The following is a 19,260-nucleotide window of genomic DNA, read 5'->3' as shown; positions in this document are numbered from 1 at the left end:
GAAAGAGGGCCATGAGACCTCCACTAGCCCTCTATGACAGAGGAATCTGGTGCAGAGACGGCAAGGCGTCAGACCTGACACGTCACACCCAGCCTGGAGGGTTCAGTGCACAGAGGGAGGAAAAGGTGAGATTCCTAACTTTTGTGGGAAAGGACATTAACCTACATATCTCTTTGCTCACTTATTTCCAGCCCCAGAGCACTAGCACCTCCTTTACTAACATAAACCATCAATTTTTACCTTGAATTTCCAGAACCTTTAGTGCTACAGCCAGGCTAATGACCTCAGCCAAAAAGCGTATAATGCGTCAATCTTAGCTGTGCTACACTGGCACCTTGTCAGCTTCAGAAACAATTTTATGATGCTCTTTAACTGTATATTCTGGTTTTCTTCTAAAGTCATACGTAGCCTGGGCCCCTTTTTATTGCTACATTTCTGTGCTCTCCACCAGTCCACCAGGCACATATGCATTCTTAAAGCATGTAGCGTTAGCTAGCCCTCGATCAAAGTAAAGTAGAGTGCTTAAGCACATGTATGCATCTGTTGTAAATTTACTTAATTTGCCTTTTATTGTGGCACAGACCAGAGGTGCTTACCGGTGGGCCTGCATCTCCTTTCTGTCCTATAGGTCCAGCCAGCAGGGAGAACTGAGTAGGTGGCACCTCCCAGCTCAGGAAGCCATCAGTAGCAGGTGGTGTTACAGGGTTGTAAGAAGATCTGGATGGTCGTGGGGTGACTGTAGCCTTGGTGGCTTTGGCTTGCTTTGTTGGTTTGATGACCTGCTTGGTGACTGGCTTGGAGGTTTTAGCAGTTGCAGTTTTGGAGATTGTTGATTTTGAAGGGTTGACTTTAGATATCGTTGGTTTGGAAGGGACAACTTTAACAGAATTGGTTTTGGGTTTGGACGGAGTGGCTTTGGATGGCGTAACTTTAGGCTTGGGGGATGTTTTCTTGGCTGTGGTGGGTTGTGGTTTCTTTGGGAGTGCACCTTGTTCTGATAAGGCAGAGTCAGGCTTTGTCTTGGAGGGTTTGGTGCTTGTAGTGGCTGGAATAGTAGGGTTCTTCTTGTTGTCTGTTCCTGCAGTTGCCTTTTTGGAGCTGTTATGAGGAGTGGGCTTTGGGGGAGTGGGTTTGGAGGGTTTATGATTTGAAGCTTTAGAGGTGGTGGGTCTTGGGTTTGGTGGTTTAGTTGGGGGTACTCTTGTCCTGAGTGGTGCTGTGACAGTCTGAGTCCTGGCCTTGGGAGGCGGGGAGGCTGCTGGACCAAGCTGGACTGTGACGGGCATCGAGGTTACCAGAAAGGGTGTAGGAATGGTCCCAGGGCTGGGCTTTATTGTTTGGGTGGGGGCCACATATCTGACAGCCGAGGCAGCAGCGGCGACACTCCTGGCAAGGCTCTGCCCCGTGGTCTTCTTGGGCGTTTCCGAGCCACCACGTTTAGGGGTAGCAGCGGTAGCTGTGATGTTTGCTTCTCGTGGTAGGATAGGCAACAAGGGAGGAAGGTTAGGCCTGTATGTGTCAGCTTCCCTGCACTGTTTCTTAATGTACCTGCAGTAGTTGTGAGCTGCCTGTGCAGAAGGGACCAGGTCAAATTGGCAGATGGCTCCTTCAAAGTGTGCTGAGGCCTGCTGCTGGCTTGTCCTCCCCAACAAGAAGGAGCCCTGGAGCTCTGGAGCCAGTCCTTCCTCACTATCCCACCCAAAGTCTGCATGAACACTCTGCTCTCCGCAGGAGGCATAAAGAGTCACTCTCTTACCATTAATTCCCACCGCCAGTTGGTGCCACTGACCATCATGGGGCTCATAGGGCAGTGCCACCGAGGTGTTTGGTCCTGTGTGCAGTACCAGATGGCCTGGTGTAAGCTGCAGACCGAGAAGGAGCTTCTTTCGGCCTGAGAGCAGGGTGAAGAGGAAAGCACTGCTGACACGGTGTGAGCGCACACTCAGGACCAGTGCCAGGTTGGGCCAGACGGCCGCTGGGAAGACTGAGCGCAATGGGGTTTCAATGTGCGCCCGCTGGTTGAGGATGATTCCCGATCGGAATGGAATGACCCCTGCTGGCACCGAGCGCGACGGTTTCTCTCCCTTGAGCCCCAACTTTTGGAGGATGTCCACATCTGCATGAAAGGGAGAATGGCGTTAGAGGTGTAAATTATCATGGCAAGTTTGTTTATGAAGGTTACACATCAGTACAGTAAGAACATGAAAACTATTATTATGTGCTTTCTTTTAGTACATGCTGAGGGAAACTGTTAAACATCTTAAAGATATTAATAGGACATTCTGGAGGCGTTGTGAGAAACAAGTGAGGATCAGCAAAATATTTTAGCTGTGTTAGTGGTAATGGTTGGATTGACTACACTGGCTCACCAAGTTTCCAATACCTTCCCATTAACAAAATAAAACCAATCAATTTTCTTTTTGCTGTCACACATGACAGGCATGGCAGCATCATAGCTATACATCATGTTCTGAGTTTCAGCCAACTCAGAACAGCAGTTCATAAAGTAACGGAGCTCAAACACTGCAGGGTGAAGAGATGGAGAAAAAAAGATGATTGAAGCTAAATAAAAATAAATACAAAGAATAATAAACTCCCTGGGTTTTGAGGTGACCGAACTGCTTTTGTAGGCTGTCCAGTGCGACTTAAGGCCAGAACAAATGACTATGTATAGGTCCACAAGGACATAAAACTAGGCTGATGATAGGGGAGTATGAAGAGACTGGATAGTTGCAAAGAGATGCTGTGGTGGCCTTTGTTTCAAATGTCAGCGGTTTTCAGCCTCACGCTTCTCTCCAATATGGCAAGTAGTGTCATCGTTTGACCACGTGACTCTGGTCAAGCATAAAACTGCTTTAAGCAAGACCACAACAGATGGCCTCAAAATATTTCATGTTTATTGCTATTGAGGGCGGCAAATTCTTAAAGGAGCTGCTCACCCCAAAATGTAAGAATAATGTGGCCATATTCTAACAGCTCCAAAGGGAAACAAAAAGTCACTTGAAGCTCCAAGCCAAAGCATTGTGGTTACAAATGTATGATCTCTAACTAATTTTGCCTTCCTGTCTTTAGTCGTTGAATTTTTGTTCTAGAAAGGGCCATGCTGTCAGGTTTTGAGAATGGTAAATGAATGTTCTGTACACTTTAAATATTTTACATCGAGCAGAAAATAAACTTGAAACACGCGAAGTAAAGCAATAGCAACTTCAACAAGAATAATGGCCAGCTTCTGATGCACCTTGTGATTTTTTTTTCTACTGATGAAGAAAAAAAAGCTCTTTATAATTGTAATTGCGGGAGCTCAGTCAAGGCCAAATCAGCCAGTAACAGGAACGCACAATCAGGGTAAAGGACCTAATCATTTCCTAGTAACCATCTGGCCAACACGCTCCCCTTCTGAGGAAAGAGGGACTGTTGGATACTGTATAGAGCTAACAATACGTGTTTGTGAATTTTGAGGCACAAAGCCCAACACCAATTAGCACATCTGAGTAATTGCTGTGTATGTTAAAGTATATGTGCCGTTTGCCTCGCTGATATGAAGGCATGGCCTCTTTGTTTTAAGGCTATAGGGGATGAATGAGCCAAAGGACACCGGCATCATCAGAAAACCTCCCCTCTTCCCTGCTCCTCTCTGTCTTTCTCATCAATAGAGCCAGTTTGGAAATTCAGAACATGACCACAGTAACCACAAGTGAGTACAGCATCTCTCCCTGCCTGGAGGCAGAATACAGTTTCCAGCCTTTCCGCCAACTTTGACTCTCTATTCAGCATTTCAGTCTCAGGGGTCCCCGGCGCTCATTCTCTATAATGACCTGTGATCTCAGACCCAGGCCCCTCAACATCTTTATTGTCTCTGGGCTGAGTATGACCTGTGGTCACTGGGCCTTGCCTAATGGGGACATGTGTATAGAAGCCCTGCTTGTGAAAAGATAGAAACGTGGGCACGCAATGTTGATGACTTGACAGAGAGAGGGAAAGATGAGGGGAAAGACCGATGGGATGTCCTAACAGTTGCTGTACTGGTAAGCCATGGAGAGAAAGGACTTCAATGAGATGCTTGTCCTTCTATAATACAAGGCTTGCTTCATTAGAAGGCTGACGGGGGGCTCAGACTTTATATAATTGCACGGAAAGTTTAAAAAAAGAGAGTGAAGAGCGGGAATGTGATCCCTGGTAGTGGTGGTAGTGATCAAGGAATTAGACCGGAGGGAGGAAGCGGCTGAGTTCTCACATGCACCATGTCAAACAAAAACGTAAACTAATCCGTCTAGTCCTGGAATTATTAAGTGCTACTGATGCATACCAGGTTTTAACACATTCTAATCTGATTTCATAGAATATTGCACTCACATCATTTTTATTTTTTGCACAGTGCAAAGAGAGGCAAATGTAGACTGGCCTCTCCTATACCGTCGAAAGTTCTTTATGTGCTTTCCATGCTCTGTATAGGGCTGTAAGATTTTCCTTGCCTCAAAACATTAGGGCTTTATAAAATAGCCAGAAAAAACAAGCCCTACATGGGATATAGTGTATACCCATCCACACAGTGAATTCTTCTCTCTGTGTGGTCTCTCCTGCAGTAAAGGACATCAGGACTTGGCAGTGAGGCAGAAGAGTGCATTACATGCATCTCTTCTGTACGTAGACTCCTGTCTCCAAACCCTTTTACTCAAATACCACTACTATTACTGGGGCATGCATCAACCATGTGGTTTTAGATATACAGAGTACTGAATGTATGTGAACACACACACAGACAGACAGACTGACACAGACAGACTTGTGTTCAACACATGGCTGGAGTTCATAGCCTTGCTCTGTGCCAAGTCACTCGAGTAGGACAGAGAGAAAGTCCAAGGCTCTTCAGTCTGTAATGTTATCCCTTGAAGAGGATGAAGTCACTGATTCATTCGAACACACTCAAAAGATCTCTCTTTGGCTGACTGGCCTATATGAGCCATTTATATCTGAGTGGAAAAATAATCCCCACAGCAATACATCGCAATAATTCTCACTATTTTGAATCATTATTTGTGATTTATGTTATTGAATTAGAGACAAAACTATGGTGAAATATAGTTTCTTTCCGTTGTTCTTCTGAAGATACTTTTTGGCATTTCGCTTTTATCTGGTGGTGACAGTAGAGCTACATGCAACAAAGGTCCCTGGTTAGAAAAGAACAGATGTAAGCTTTTACGAGGCTTTTATTAGAGAGCTATGACCTTGAATTGGGGAAAAAAAGGTTTCAGCCTTGTTGCAATGAACCGAGATGACATTTGGTTTTGTCGGTCATCAGTTTTCAGTGGCTGCGTGTCAAGCCTATTGAACTCCCTGTTGGTCTCAATCATGATAATTGGAGTAGAGAAGGGGCCGATTCACTGAACTGTATCTATAACTTTTCTTCTGGGGAAACCGTTCATTTGGTACAAAATGAAGCTCAAGGGATCACAATCTGAATCTGAATTTCTACTTGCACAATCACATAAAAAACAGCTAAATACATCGTCACATTTTAACTTGATATGGCAAACTTGTTAGCACACAGTTGGTTATTTAAACATCCAGAATTTATAGAGCAGCATTATCATTCATTTAGTGTTGCGTTTCTGACCACCTGGCTGATGGAAGTCCAATATTCATGCTTTTTCAGGTCTGTTTGTGCTCCACAAACTCCAGAAGGAAATATTTGGCTCTCGAGCTGCTAAATGCTCCACTATGTTCACCAGCTAGTCGCTACATGTGTCTGTCTGCTGTTTGGTGCTGGGCAGGTATACTCTACAATGGCTTTTTAGAGCTTTCCAGGGAAAACAGCTGCTGGCTGCGGTTGAAAACGATGCTATGAGAACGGTGAGAGTGAACCAAAACTGTGACGCTAGGGAGGTAATCAATGAGCTGAAACCTGCTATAAAGCTTCGTAAAGCAGGAGAAGCTGTGGGTTACCACTACGAGTAACTCCTTCCAGCCTGACACATTGTCATTTGATACGTTGTTACTGTAGAACATAGAGGTTATTTTGTGTCTAGAAAACGACCTCCTTCACGTGCCGTCTCCTGAATGCTGTAAATCAAAGTTCAGACACTTAGGCACTCGGTCAAGAACATTTCTCTGTAATGTTCAGCTTTAAATTTATGATCTGATCACTCCCTTGCTCACTCAGCTTACTCAACACCTGTCGTCATGGCAACCGTTGGCCCAATTCTCATAGCAATGTGTTTACGTGCTTGGGCAATGACCAAATATGCAAAGAATAAATCCCCCCCCCCCCCCCAAGTGCTCAAATAAAGTTTACAGTTTTTTTCCACTGGTACATTTTCAGTGAAGAAGAAAGAAGTGATTAAGAGAAGTGACTGAAATAAGAGAAGTGGAAGTGACCTTAAGTCGCGTCTTACCTTCAGAGTGTACTTGTGTAAGTCCCAGGTAACAAGTACAATATAATACGGTACAGAGCAATAGGGCTCTCCTAGGGGAAGAGAAGAGAGGACGTTAGCAAGAGGCAGCAGTCACACATCATTGAATTATTCAATTATACAATTGTTTAACTCTTAAAGTAATTGAGTGTCAATTTCAATTAAGGAACCCTTTAAAAAGCTGTTTATTAGCTTCAACAAATCAAACCATTACAAATGCTTCATTATCAAAGCCATAAAGAAATTTGGGTTGCAAGATTGTTAAAGATATCCTATTGGCTGGTGTTGGTGTTTATCTTTTCTATTTGGTAAATATACAGTTATGTATTCTGGTAATCTATTAATAAAGGTTCCTGGCTTTCTCACACTCTAATAACTCATATATTATGTAGGTACGGATGTTAATAAGTCATTAATGACAAGTTTTAATCATCGAGTCTGCAGTTGTAAGTGTAAATAAAGTTGTTGAGATGGATTTTAGTCCAGGTGGGGACAACGTCCAGCAAGTCTAAGGCAAATTGTCCTTATTAATGCTTGCAACAGATCTACAAAGCATTAGTGAATGATGTCTTAACAATCAATAAAACCAGTAGTATTAATCCCTTTATAAAGGTCGCCTTTATATCGGATTCGCTTGCATTTAGCCGTCATTAGGAAATACATTGCTTGAGTCTCAATGGACCACACAATTATGAAGTAGAGTAAGAATACGAGACTCCAGTATTGTGAAAGAATAGAATATATTAGAGTATAGTATAATACTCTGTAATCATTGTTCTTAGATCACACCAAAACACAAAGTCAAACAAACCCCCGAGCTACGGATACCATGTGAAGTTTTCTGCAAAAGCACTTACAACTTCCAAAACACACACACACACAAACACACACACACACACACACACACACACACACACACACACACACACACACACACACACACACACACACACACACACACACACACACACACACACACACACATGTTGTTTGAAAGACAGAAATACTGTAGTAGACTTCTCCATCAACACACACACTGAATAACAAAGCGGCCTCTCTCAACACCCTCACCGCTTCCAGGTGAGGAGACTGATTGGAAAATGGACTGAGGGCTCAGCGGGGGACTGAGATCTGGTGACAGGCAGGGGAGCCACTGTTTACCACTGGAGGTCATCCAGACACACACGGTCACACACACACACACACACACATCGGAGGAGGAAATGTATATAGCAGCTGTAGCTGGTGGGCCGGAGTAGAGCAGGCAGTCGGGTTTGTGGGCTCCAAATACATAAAATGTGCGAAAGACGGTAACTGTTGCGTAAACTTATTTACCTGCAACATCCCAGGATAAGATCTCCTGAGAAATATTTCTGCAAACAACTTCCGCACTAACCAGTGGCTGCTTCCTCCACTGGTCTCAATGATTATAATCAGGGTGTGTGTACAAATCCAAGTGTTTGTGTGTGACGGTGTCTATGTCTGCCTGTCTCTCAGCTCCTTGTTACTAATACAGCTTCGCCACAATCAACCCCACACACAGCTGGCTGTGGTTACTCAGGATGCTTAGTGCGTGTGTGTGTGTGTGTGTGTGTGTGTGTGTGTGAGTGTGAGTGTGTAAGAGTGAGTGTTTCTCTCCCAGACTCGCAGCTGGTTACAGTCTCATTCAGTGTCTTATCAGCTGAGGAGAGATCCGCTTACTGAAAATGAGTCATGAATGCTGCGATTATTTTTTACTGCAGCAGAAACGACTCTGCTTGTGTCCCCTGGGCTGTTTACATCTGTGCAAACTGGACCATGTTTCCTGGGAAACGGCGCTGTTTTCGTTGGCTTTTAATTTTTAAAGTTCTCGGTAGCTTGTTTAGATCTGTGTACGGGACGGGTTGGGACTTTTCTTCCGTGGCGCATGTGAAGGAGGTTGCACTGAGGTGGATTTGTGCGTGGCTGGCATCTGTACACTGACCCAGTCTGGTGTGGTTTTCATACTGCAACAGTGAGCTCTGACAGGACTCCCCAAGGGAATTCTCAGCTAAGCTGAGTGGACAAAATACAGGCCAAGATGAACAATAACTCCTCCTATGTCCTCCATTAAAGCAGACTGTATAACCTATATTGCTGTGAGCCACTGAACTCGCATTGAAAAGAGAGAGGGGAGAAGAACGCTGCTCTGTATTGCTGGTAACATCCTTCACTACTCAGTGATCTTCTTATCTTAAGTGTGAGTAGCACACACGTCATTCGCTATTAAGAAGTCTAGTCGTCTAATGAAAAATATGGACACAAAGGAGTGTGACTGAGCAACACACTGCTGGAGACAGTGAGTCAGAGTATCTGGATGTTGGTTACAATGTTTGCAAAATGTGCCTGAGTGGCAAAGAAATTCACTCCTCTAGATATCTGGTGCCACATTGTACAATCTGCAGCAGCAATCGTCAGATGAAAACTGTCATTTCCTCAAAGCCAATTTTCTCTCAATGCTTCATTGTCTTTATCTCTTTTCCTAAACCTACATTGCCCATGTATAAACTCTCATTCTAACCCCCCGACCCCCAAACACCCCCCCTCCCCACACACTCAAATAGCAGCTTGTCTGTAGGCCAGTGACCAGTCAAAGGTTGAGGAAAAAAACACACACTGAGAAGCCACTATAGTTTCCGTTTCTTTTAACCAGTTTGGACTGCTCAATGATTCCCTCAAAGGATTTCCCAAAGGTGCTCCTGCCTGCTGAGCACACACACACACACACACACACACACACACACACACACCCAGTGGAAAATTCCTACAGACTGGCTGACACTAACAGAGGCTGATGAGGAAGAGAGGGTCACTGACATCTCTTAAGACAAGTTGTGTACTTGAATGTCCATTATCTGTTCTCTCTGCAGTCTAGTAATAGTACAGATGTGCTTCCTGACCAATTTCTACTCATCCAATGAGCTACATCAGTCTAGTTCCAACTATTATAATTACTTAACGCAGATAAACATTACATTGTATGATACCCTGCTCTACTTGGATATGAACCTTATCACTCAAGTTAGAGCAAGAGGTTCTGACCCAGAAAATATCCGCGTGGCTATTTATCATATTTAAAAATATTAAACTCTATGGTTGTTTTTTCAGTGTTAAAAAATGTCAAAATATGCCTACACCCTGCGAAAGATTAATTTGGGTGCAGAAAGCCAGGAGTGGGACGTAAAGGGCGACACCACGTGGACACGTGTGTGTCTGATGTTCCATGAAGCTGACACCTCGCAGGTACACTCTGCTCGCGGTCCATGCACATTTTATACCACAGATGTTGTTGTACCACTGTTGGGCGGTTGCTACATTTTTAAAGAATAGGAACCTTCTATTTTTCTTAACGAATGATAGTTTCTGTAAAACATCCAGCCAGGTGCGATAGATAGGCTACAGCTGATACCATTTGGCCAGCTTGCTTTAACTTGTGGACAGTGAGTGAGATCTCCGGACTTTCCTCCTCTACATGACTGAATGCATCCCCCACTCTCTCACCACCTAATCCAGATGTTCACTGCGCAATACAACCAAATATCGATCTAAGACCAGAACGACGCATGCATGTTTAAATGAATGAATGATTTATCAATGGACGAATTACTTCTTTTTTAAATTGTGCAACAGCTGGCTGCTGCATGTACTTCCCTAAAATAGCCACAACCCAATATTTCCGTCAGTATATTACAATAGAATGTCTGTTCAAATCTATGCTGTAACCACATGCATATAACATCTGCATTTTATGTCACTGAGTAGTAAAAGTTCCACTGAGCTTCACAGTAAAACGCATGTCAGTTGCAGATGTTCCTTTAAATATATTGATAAGTGGATTATGTCTGGAAAAGTGTTGCAAAAGTTCATGTCACAGTTTTGGCAGTAAACGTATTTAGTTTAAAGTGAGACACGTCGTCCACCTCAAAAAGGTTCCCCTGCGTAAATGTGGCCGTGGACTCTGCATGCGTAAAAGGGAAAACATGGAAAGCATCTCACAAACGCTTCAGAGGATGCTGATAAACTTCTCATGAAACTTTATGGGTCTGAATAATTGCGTGTTTTGCTTGCTCAGATGAGTCAGTTTAGTAAACACTACATGGCAAAGTTCCTGCACGCTCTCGTTGTGTATTCGCCAAACAAAACATTCAAACACTTGAATGAACCATATATTTTTGAGCAATCACAATCTGTCTTGCACAACAGTACAAACATAAAAAAAGGTATTACAACTTTTTAAAACTTGGTGATTATGATTAGTCTATTTTGTCCATTTCATTGGAAAAAAAACATTTTGGACAAATTGACTCGTTTGGGCAAAGTTATGGTAAATGTTAAACAAATGACAAATGACAGCTATGGTCCCAACCGACCCCATACAGAGCCTCAGTAGTCCCCAGTGGACACCGCTGCTACATGGTGAGCTGGACCACAGCCAGCCGGCACATCACAGGTAACGCACATGGGGGCATGCAGCTCCTTAAATTGTAACTCAGTCCCCGCCAGTGATCCGCCTCACCTCAGCTCTTTCCAACAGCCTCTCATCAAAGCATACAGACACAGTCTAATACATGAAAAGGTACTCACTTTGTGTCTAGATGAGAGGTTCTGCAATCTCTCCTTCGGGTGCCTAAATTCATTTGTATTCATTTGTCCTGGCAGTCAAAAACCTGACCGTTAATCACAGCGTGAGTCCTTTGCAAGGGGGGCAGAAGACACCGGTCGCCGTTTTACACATTTGACAAGCTTGGGATGAAGTTCCAGAGGAAAAAACTCATGTTGATTTGCCTGTCAAGCCCGACATAAATTCCTTCTGGCAGGCTGGTTTGACAGAGAGTTTTCCTGTGCGATTGTCTGTCGATATTCCCCTGTGTTTCATTCATTTATGCCGATCCAGATTGAGGGACGCGCAGCCGGCGAGAAAGCTGGGTTCTTTTGGAGGGGGGTTACGGAGTCAGGAGCATTGGACTCATCCCTTTCCTTTTTAAATAGGCTTTCTGTGGGTAAAACGACGGCAAAACGCACCGCGCGGCCAGGTGTCAAGTTACAAGCCCAGCGGTTGCATCGTGCAACTACACGCCTCCCTCCTCCAGGGGGGGTGGCCATATGGATGTTACCCAGAGCCCCATGCACCGGTAAACCACATGAATGAACCACGGTGACACACCGTGGGCAGCGCCCCACACACTGACACTGCCAAAACAGGAACGCCTACAGCTCCTCCAGAGACTCTCCTTCAAGTATCCACCGGATTATCCCTCAGTGTGTGGAACAATTTGAGTGATTATAGATCATCTATGATGGCTTTGAGTCATTCGAGCCTCTTCTTTGAGGGAGAGATGGGGTGTGAGACTTAACATCAATGGAGAACTTTATTAATTTCGAGCGGTTCAGATGAAAACCTCTCAGAGGAAGGTGATTTTCTTAATGGTCATTTTTGCTGTGAGCACCAAAAACACATTTTAGGTACTTCTGAGAAAACCACACCTGCTTGGGCCTCAGCCCATCAACTCCTTTCTAAAAAAAGGACTCATAATTTGTAGTAATTCTGTTTTTATCGTAATTGAATAAAATTGAAGTGGATAAGTGGGTGGTTCCTGATAGGAGGATCTTATCGCCCTAAACTCACAAAATCTGAGTGACCTTGGCCAAACACTCTCTGAATTGATATCACAGCAGGCTGCTTGTTCACGTGAATGCTGCACACGGCAACACCAGCGGACAAACAACTAGCTGAGGAGGCTACAGAATAACGATGTTAGTGACTTGGGTCCATTAGCGCTCACTCTTTGAGCAGACTGGTCAGAGGCCTTAAGCACTGAAAGGTCACCTTGATTGACACTCTGTGAGGGCGGAGCTGACTGCGTGTGTCAGCTAGGGCGATCTCTCTGCATTTCAGCCTAAGGCCGCTGGTAAGCCAGCCTCAGGGGCGGGTGCTAATGGACACAAGTCATTAACATCCTCTTTACAGTCTCCTTCACACACTCCGTCCCTTGTGTTTCAGCACTGGGTGCCACCCGACCCTCCCATGTACTTCCAATGAGCCACAGCGACTCTGCCCCCTTCTTTAAAATTACAAACTCTGCGCTTGCTAGCGCGCTCACTGCCACCCCTTAGAGCTTCTTAATTATGGTCATTGGCACCAAGTCTGAAAGCTCCCTTTATCCCCCCCACGCTCCAGAAATAGGCCCTGCTGAAGCACACAGGCAGCCCAGATCAAACGCTCCCCATAGGGAAGGGGTCATTACTGGTGCGCAGGGCGGACACAGCCCAAAGGGTGCTGGGCCACGCCTTGAGCCCAAATTGCAGCCTGGGCCTAGTGAGGACACAAGACTGGTCTTTGATGCACGGCAAGAGTAACAGCAACACAGGCTGTTTGGATATCAGTGTTTACAGTGAGCTGTGTACTGTACATATAAACAACCAATACAGTGTTTTGCAGACTAAAAGCTAAGAAAATTGGGCGCTTGGCTTGGTTGGGTGTTCACATGTTTCTCATGGTTTATATTTATCTGGATGGCGCCGCTGCTTTACATAAGTAGCAGGTTTAGAATTGTATCCAGGTGACAAAGACCGTAAGTAGTAAAATACTGAAATGATGTAAAAAAGTACAAGGATTTTATTAAACTTATTACCTTCTCCGAGTAGTTTTTACTTTTTAAATCACCTAAGGAAAGTAACGTAAACAGCGGCTTTTTTCAGAGCACATGTGGACATAAAATAACTTCATGTCCCCCAACAAATAAATAGGTTGTAAAGACAGTCACCTCTGTGTAGGTGTGTTTTCACTCTGGGCAGTGGCAGAGGTTATGGAGGTGGTGGCGGTGAACCAGACAGTGCTGTCTCTCTCAGCTCCACTGCACACAAGAAGACTGTTCATACAAGGAATGTGTGTGTGTGTGTGTGTGTGTGCCGAGTGGGTGAATGCATACGTGCATGTGTGTGTATGTGGAGTGTCTCTGTGGTTTGTGTTTTTCCTTTACAGGTGGTTGTGTCCACTTGTTTGTGTTCCTGGTTCTGTCTCCTTCCTGTAGGGACGGTTTGGTGATGCACTGGGGGGTGGAAAGTGGTCAAACAAGCTCCAGTATGATGAGATTTATGTTACGCTCAGTTCCATGTTACGGTCTTTCTCTTTCTATTTTTATGTCTCTTTGTCTTTTCTTTTTTCTATGTCACTCCCTACTCTATGCTGACCCATGTATCTTCTTTTGTCTCTGTGTTTTTGTCTGCTAGATCCTCCTGTTTCCTTTCTCTCTCCGTGATTTCTGTCTCTCTTTCTTTCTCTGCCCCTGTCATTCCTTCACCACAAGCATTTCCACTGCTGGCACACCGGAGGAGACAGCCACCCCGAAAGCAGTGCCACAACCATAATGAGCATGTTGAGTTCTCATAATAACACCAGAATAACCTGCTGGGGGAGACAAGCTCTTTTGGGGGCAGGCTCACATACCTGGCTACCCTGGATTCAGAGTGTCAACACCACACAAAACCAAGTTGGTTGAAGTGTGAAATATGGAGTTGAGTTCCCGGAGCATGTGCTGTTATTAGATTGATTTCTGCAGTGTTTGCTACTTTTTTTTACTATGTTTTTGTATTCAGGGTTGAGGTGTTGTGGTGCTAAAATGATGCACAGTTACTGTAATCACAACAGCTCTTGGTTCAAAAATAAAGAAAGGCTGGTAAACAGGATGCAGAATATTCCAATGTTATTTATCCCATCATTTGACCAATTGCTAATTCCACTCCCATTGTGAAATTTGGCCATGTGAAAATGTGAGGTTTAAATTAGAGTACACCATCTTAAACTTGCAATCAGTGATTTTAACTGCTTTCATTTACTCACCTTTGGTTCTGAATGGTAGAGTGATTTGTATCCATTAAATAGTAATATATTACTGAAATATTGTGGGAGTATGGAGGCTGTTGCAGTTTAAGTCAGGGGGAGGATCCAAATAAAATAATAATAATACTGCCTTGCTTTTTAAAAAAGGTGAACCATAATGTTCTGCCACCCTCCCCATCCTTTCCTGTTAGGAAATACTTTGTTAATGCACACAAATGGCAGGTAAGGCTAGTAAGCCTGCAGGAGAAATATCTTCCACTATGTTAAAGTTGAGCAGAAAAGTCCTGTGTTGTATAGCTTTTTCCCCTTTTCCTTCCTGACACATTTTTGGGCAGTCAAAGAGAATATTGACACAGGACCAACTCGGAAAGGCACAACACACTAGAAAGTTAGTCCACACCTGTGTGAGAATATAGTATATCCTGTATATACATACTGTAAGTGTGTGCACAGGTATGCAATGCAGGGTTTTAGATGTGAGGGAGAATTTGGCTGGATTGGGTGCTGTAAAATTCTTGCTTTCAAGCTCCTCCCTCGAGCCTGACAGCATGTACAGTAGGCGAAACCCTTACTCTAAATTCCCATTCTATTCACAGTTTAATGAAAGCCCACCTGAGTGTGCAATTCACCTTCAAATTAAATTTCCGACTCACTGTCAAACAGATTCATTCTTATTCCGGACACAAGGCTCTGTATTGAATTTGGATTGGGCCACCAGAGACCTGGGTAGCCTAAGTGGAAACAGCAGGGCCCATGAAACCTGCTCTCTCTGGCACAAAATCAGTGTCCAGATTCCAATGATGCCCTCTGTAAAAGGACTTCATTATGCTCTCAGAATATGGACTACACAAATATTTGGCTTGGTCATTATGATGCTGTATCCACTCCCCCAATGGAACCAGGTCCCACACCAGGCTCAGTGTTTCAGCATCCCAGAGATGGCTCACCCTAGCCCCCATCAGCCGCTCTCCGTCTCCCACCTGACTCAAGCCAAATAGGGAGAAATACAATATTTCCACAACAGAAGAACAGATCTGTATTACACTGCCTCCGGGGAATCACGGAGGATTAGGAGTAGAACATGTATGTTTTTGATAATCAGAGAAGATCGGTATTGAACATTTTGAAGACGAGCTCCGCTCAACTTTTGAATTACCCTGAAGCTCCTCTGTCTCCATCATTCTGACATAATTCAGAAGTGGTCAGGATGTGTCACTCCCTCAGACCCCCAGATACCTCCAAACAGATGGTCTTTCACTCAAATTTCTCAGCCACTACTCCTCTCTCTCCCCCCACTCCCACCTTCCTATTCACACTCACACACACACACTTCTATCCCAGATTCCACCAATGACCAGATAGAGACATCTTTTCTCCAACCTGAACTGTTTCCCCATCACAAGGAGGGTCGCTCTCTATATGTCTTTGATTGGTGTGGAGGTGAGAAAGGAAGCTTTCATTCTTCACAGAAACAAATTCTGCAACACTAAGAATGCTTTCCAGGAGAGCCGTTATCATGCCGGCCAGCTTTTCACTCCACCTTTGCGCGTGTGGCTATTCAGAACAACTAAACACTTTTGAATTGGTCAGACCACATGTTGTACAAACTGTTTTTTTTTCTGGAGCATAGGAGAGATATCAGTGTGGTATCAATCTTCATCATCATCAGAAAAGCAAAGAGACATTTCCCAAGATGTTAAAAAGAGCAGTCTGTAGGATTTGGTGGCATCTAGTGGTGAGGTTGCAGATTGCAACCAACTCAATGCCCCTCTGCTCACCCCTCCCTTTTTTCCAAGCATGTTGGAAAACCACTCAGGTCACATAAAAATGCAAAAAAGCTCTCTAGAGTCAGTGTTTGGTTTGTTCGTACCGGGCTACTGTAGAAACATGGCAGTGCAACCTGGCGAACTCCGTGAACAGGACCTACTCCGTATGTAGATATGAAGGACTCATTCTAAGGTAACTAAAACACAATGATTCACAGTTTCAGGTGGTTACACACTGATGAAAACAACAAATCTCCCTAAATCCTACACACTGTTCCTTTAACTTTTCCTTCAAATGACAGTGACCAGCTGAGCTCTGTTGAGTGTTCTGACCAGAACTGAGCGCATAGACTGGATGCCAGGTTGTTTAATGCAGGTAAATGCTGCTGCTTGTGTGTACACATTCAAATACACTTGTGTTTGTTTGCGTGTGTGAATTGGTGCAGTTAACAGCCCTGTAAAGAAAAACAGTTCCAGGCCGGTGGCTGTGCCTTGGAATCACTTTCAGATGGTTCTGATAACGCGATATTATCTAACTCACTGTGGTCGCAGGAAATTGGAGAATTTTCCTCTGGACCCAAGTCATGGGGCCATATGACCCTGTGTGCCGTCCACACCAGTGAGATAACTTCTTCTTCCGGACGGTGACACAAGCCATCACTGTTAGTAGAGGCAGAACATTTCTTCTTAAAAAAAAACCCAACTTGGAGCCTGGAGTGCTTACACAGCAAAGTGTGGCTTATTGGACCTCTTCTAGCCTGAAGCACAGACTAATGATATCTCTGGCGTATATCTCATAGGTTTACAGATAAGAAGACTTTAATTCTTCAAATCTGCTATTGAGAAAACTGAATTCCTGCAGCAAAACAAGCCCTTGGGCAATCCTTCCTCGTTCACTCTCATTAAATGCATTTATTTCTAAATCCACCAGCTTGATCTCCCTTTCTAGGAAAAGCAAGATTTAACAGATTTGGGATCCATCCATTCAAATAAAACTTCTCAGTGAGGAGGGCATGAGACTCTAACATGCTCCAGGTGAGTAGAAAGGCTTATTTGGGCAGATTCCCGTGTGCTCAGCTTTGTTGCAGCCAGCAGAACACGTAGGCCAAGGCCCCATGCAGAGGATTGGCAGAGCTACCAATCTTAACTCCTTTACCTCCTCTTACTGCTCTTTCATACCTTCCGCTGGTTCTCTTTTACGATTCCTGTGACCCTACCTCCACCTCCTGCCTCTCATATGCCACGAGAGGAAGCCAAGTTTGGAGGGGAGAGAGGAAGAGCTTATCCTTTCTTTGAGTCCACCAAACCTCTTGCTGCAGGAGCCCCCAGGGCTATATAATAAACATTTAATTTCCTCTGGCAAGCAATAGGAAGGCTTATATCATGTAAAAGAGTAGAAATAGCAACTGAAAAATGCTTGTCATTCTGTGTTTCTCAGGCCAAGTTCATTCCTCCTATTTGGAGGGCTGGATTACTGTATGAAGAGGCTTTTCATTCTGAAGGATATTTAGTTATCTTATTGCAAAGGGATACAACTGCTTTAATTTAAACAGAGTAAATGAAAAGGGACAATGTTTTATTCAAAGAGGTAAAACCCAAAATTAAGCACACAAGCTATGTTGTATTTTAGCTCAGGGTCTAAAATAAAATATCCTTCTTGACATAGTCTTTTGTGAGAGATAACTGTACAGTGGAGACAATTTAGTTTACAATTAAAGGCAGTAAAAAACTTCATGGCTCTTTCTATCAGACCTCCTCTGTTTGTTTATGTCACAAAGCCAGTCGCACACATTTTGTCTACTGTCAACATTGAGCGAAACCTTTCTTGACTATAATTGTTTTATATGAGAATTTTAATATACATATTTTGTTGTTCCTAACAACTGTTTAAAAAGACCATTTACTAACCCTTTACTATTATTAAATATTATTACAGAGTTTGGTTGGCAGATGGGATTTTTTGGAATACTGTAATTTTCTTAAATCTGTACTTCTGTGCAGAGCTAAGCCAAACCACACATCCCATAGCGGTGGGAATAAAGACCACACAGATTTTCTTTTTTATCTATCCTTTTAGGAGACTTTGGGGCACTTTAAAGTACTTGGTGAGACAAACCTTTCTCTGTGCTTTTTCTTCATTTGTCTTCCATCATGTTGACACCTGTGATCCTCCCTTCGTGTTGTTTGAAAAATATTAAGGAAGCCACCCCATCCCATCCCATAAACATGCCTCTAGCTGAACTTAATGGCCCTAAATGGTAATGTAGGAGCATAATGGTCTTTTTCCCATAAAAACCAAAGCTTTGTGAACAGCAGTGATTGAATGAAAAGCCCGAAAAACATGGAAAAAGTGGAACAAAGCTGCTTTGTCAGCTAGTTTTTTTTCATGCCAGCGAAAAGATGCTCGCCTGCAGCTTTGACAAGCTGGTACTTTCCTGACTTTCAAACGTTCATTTGCCAACCTTTGCCTGCTCATTTAGCATTTGACTGCCCTTTGAAGTGGGCGGAGGGCGGTGCATGAGATACACCCCAGTGGGAGTTCCAAGTAAATGCGGTAGCCTAAGGTGAGGCGTCAGACGCTGGACAGTATGAGGACCATGTCATTCAAGCAATAATTCTGCTTTAATTAAGCAGATTTTTGCAGCAGGTCCTATATAAATGCTCTCCCACCTTTCTGGCTAGACTAACACAGGGACCCTTCACACTCTCCTCCTCTTAGTGCCAGACTGTCAATTATTCTCCCATCAAACATTGCTATTTGCTCCCCAGCCAAAACAAATACTAGTAAGGATAATACTTAGGTTTCCTGCGTTGACTTGCAGTGTATTTAGGTATGAAAGACAGACATCTTCCACGCTGCTGCCTAACCATCACACAGTATGTGGGATGGCTGGAGGATAAGAGGAACATAATGATTCCATCAGACTGCATGCTTATTTTCTGCAGGACAAATAAGCACCCATTGTTGCTCTCACCCCTTAATTCTTAAAGTTTCTAATCTGAGAGCTGCACCTTGCCCTGAGCGGCTTTCTGCTCCCATTTTCAAGGTCTGATTGTTGAATTGCACAGCCTGCATTTCCCTGGATTCCATCAACAGTTTGGCTTTGAGGATGGCAATGTTAGTCTGTTGGTTGGTCAGTTGGACCTCCACTTTGTTCCAGACTAACATATCTTAACTATTCATTTCCTGTAATGCAGGTTAACGTTTGTGGGTCAGGGTGAAATA

At 43.9% G+C, this 19,260-nt stretch overlaps 1 protein-coding gene across 1 annotated transcript in view; it reads right to left on the bottom strand.

Annotated features, from left to right (window-relative positions):
- col27a1a (collagen, type XXVII, alpha 1a) overlaps window positions 1-11,065 on the bottom strand; it is a gene marked incomplete at its 5' end in the record, with an annotated part of 60,131 nt that extends 49,066 nt beyond the window's left edge. Inside the window, 3 exons of the mRNA XM_079178628.1 lie at window positions 597-2,116; window positions 6,393-6,463; window positions 11,013-11,065. Coding sequence (XP_079034754.1) covers window positions 597-2,116; window positions 6,393-6,463; window positions 11,013-11,065 — 1,644 coding nt within the window. The remainder of the gene's footprint in view (window positions 1-596; window positions 2,117-6,392; window positions 6,464-11,012) is intronic.
- Window positions 11,066-19,260: the final 8,195 nt, after the last annotated feature.

This window comes from Pholis gunnellus (assembly GCF_910591455.1).
Source record: "Pholis gunnellus genome assembly, chromosome: 18".
NCBI classification, from domain to species: Eukaryota; Metazoa; Chordata; class Actinopteri; order Perciformes; family Pholidae; genus Pholis; species Pholis gunnellus.
Note: the sequence above shows the minus strand (reverse complement) of the source record. Positions and strands in the feature narration are given on the sequence as shown.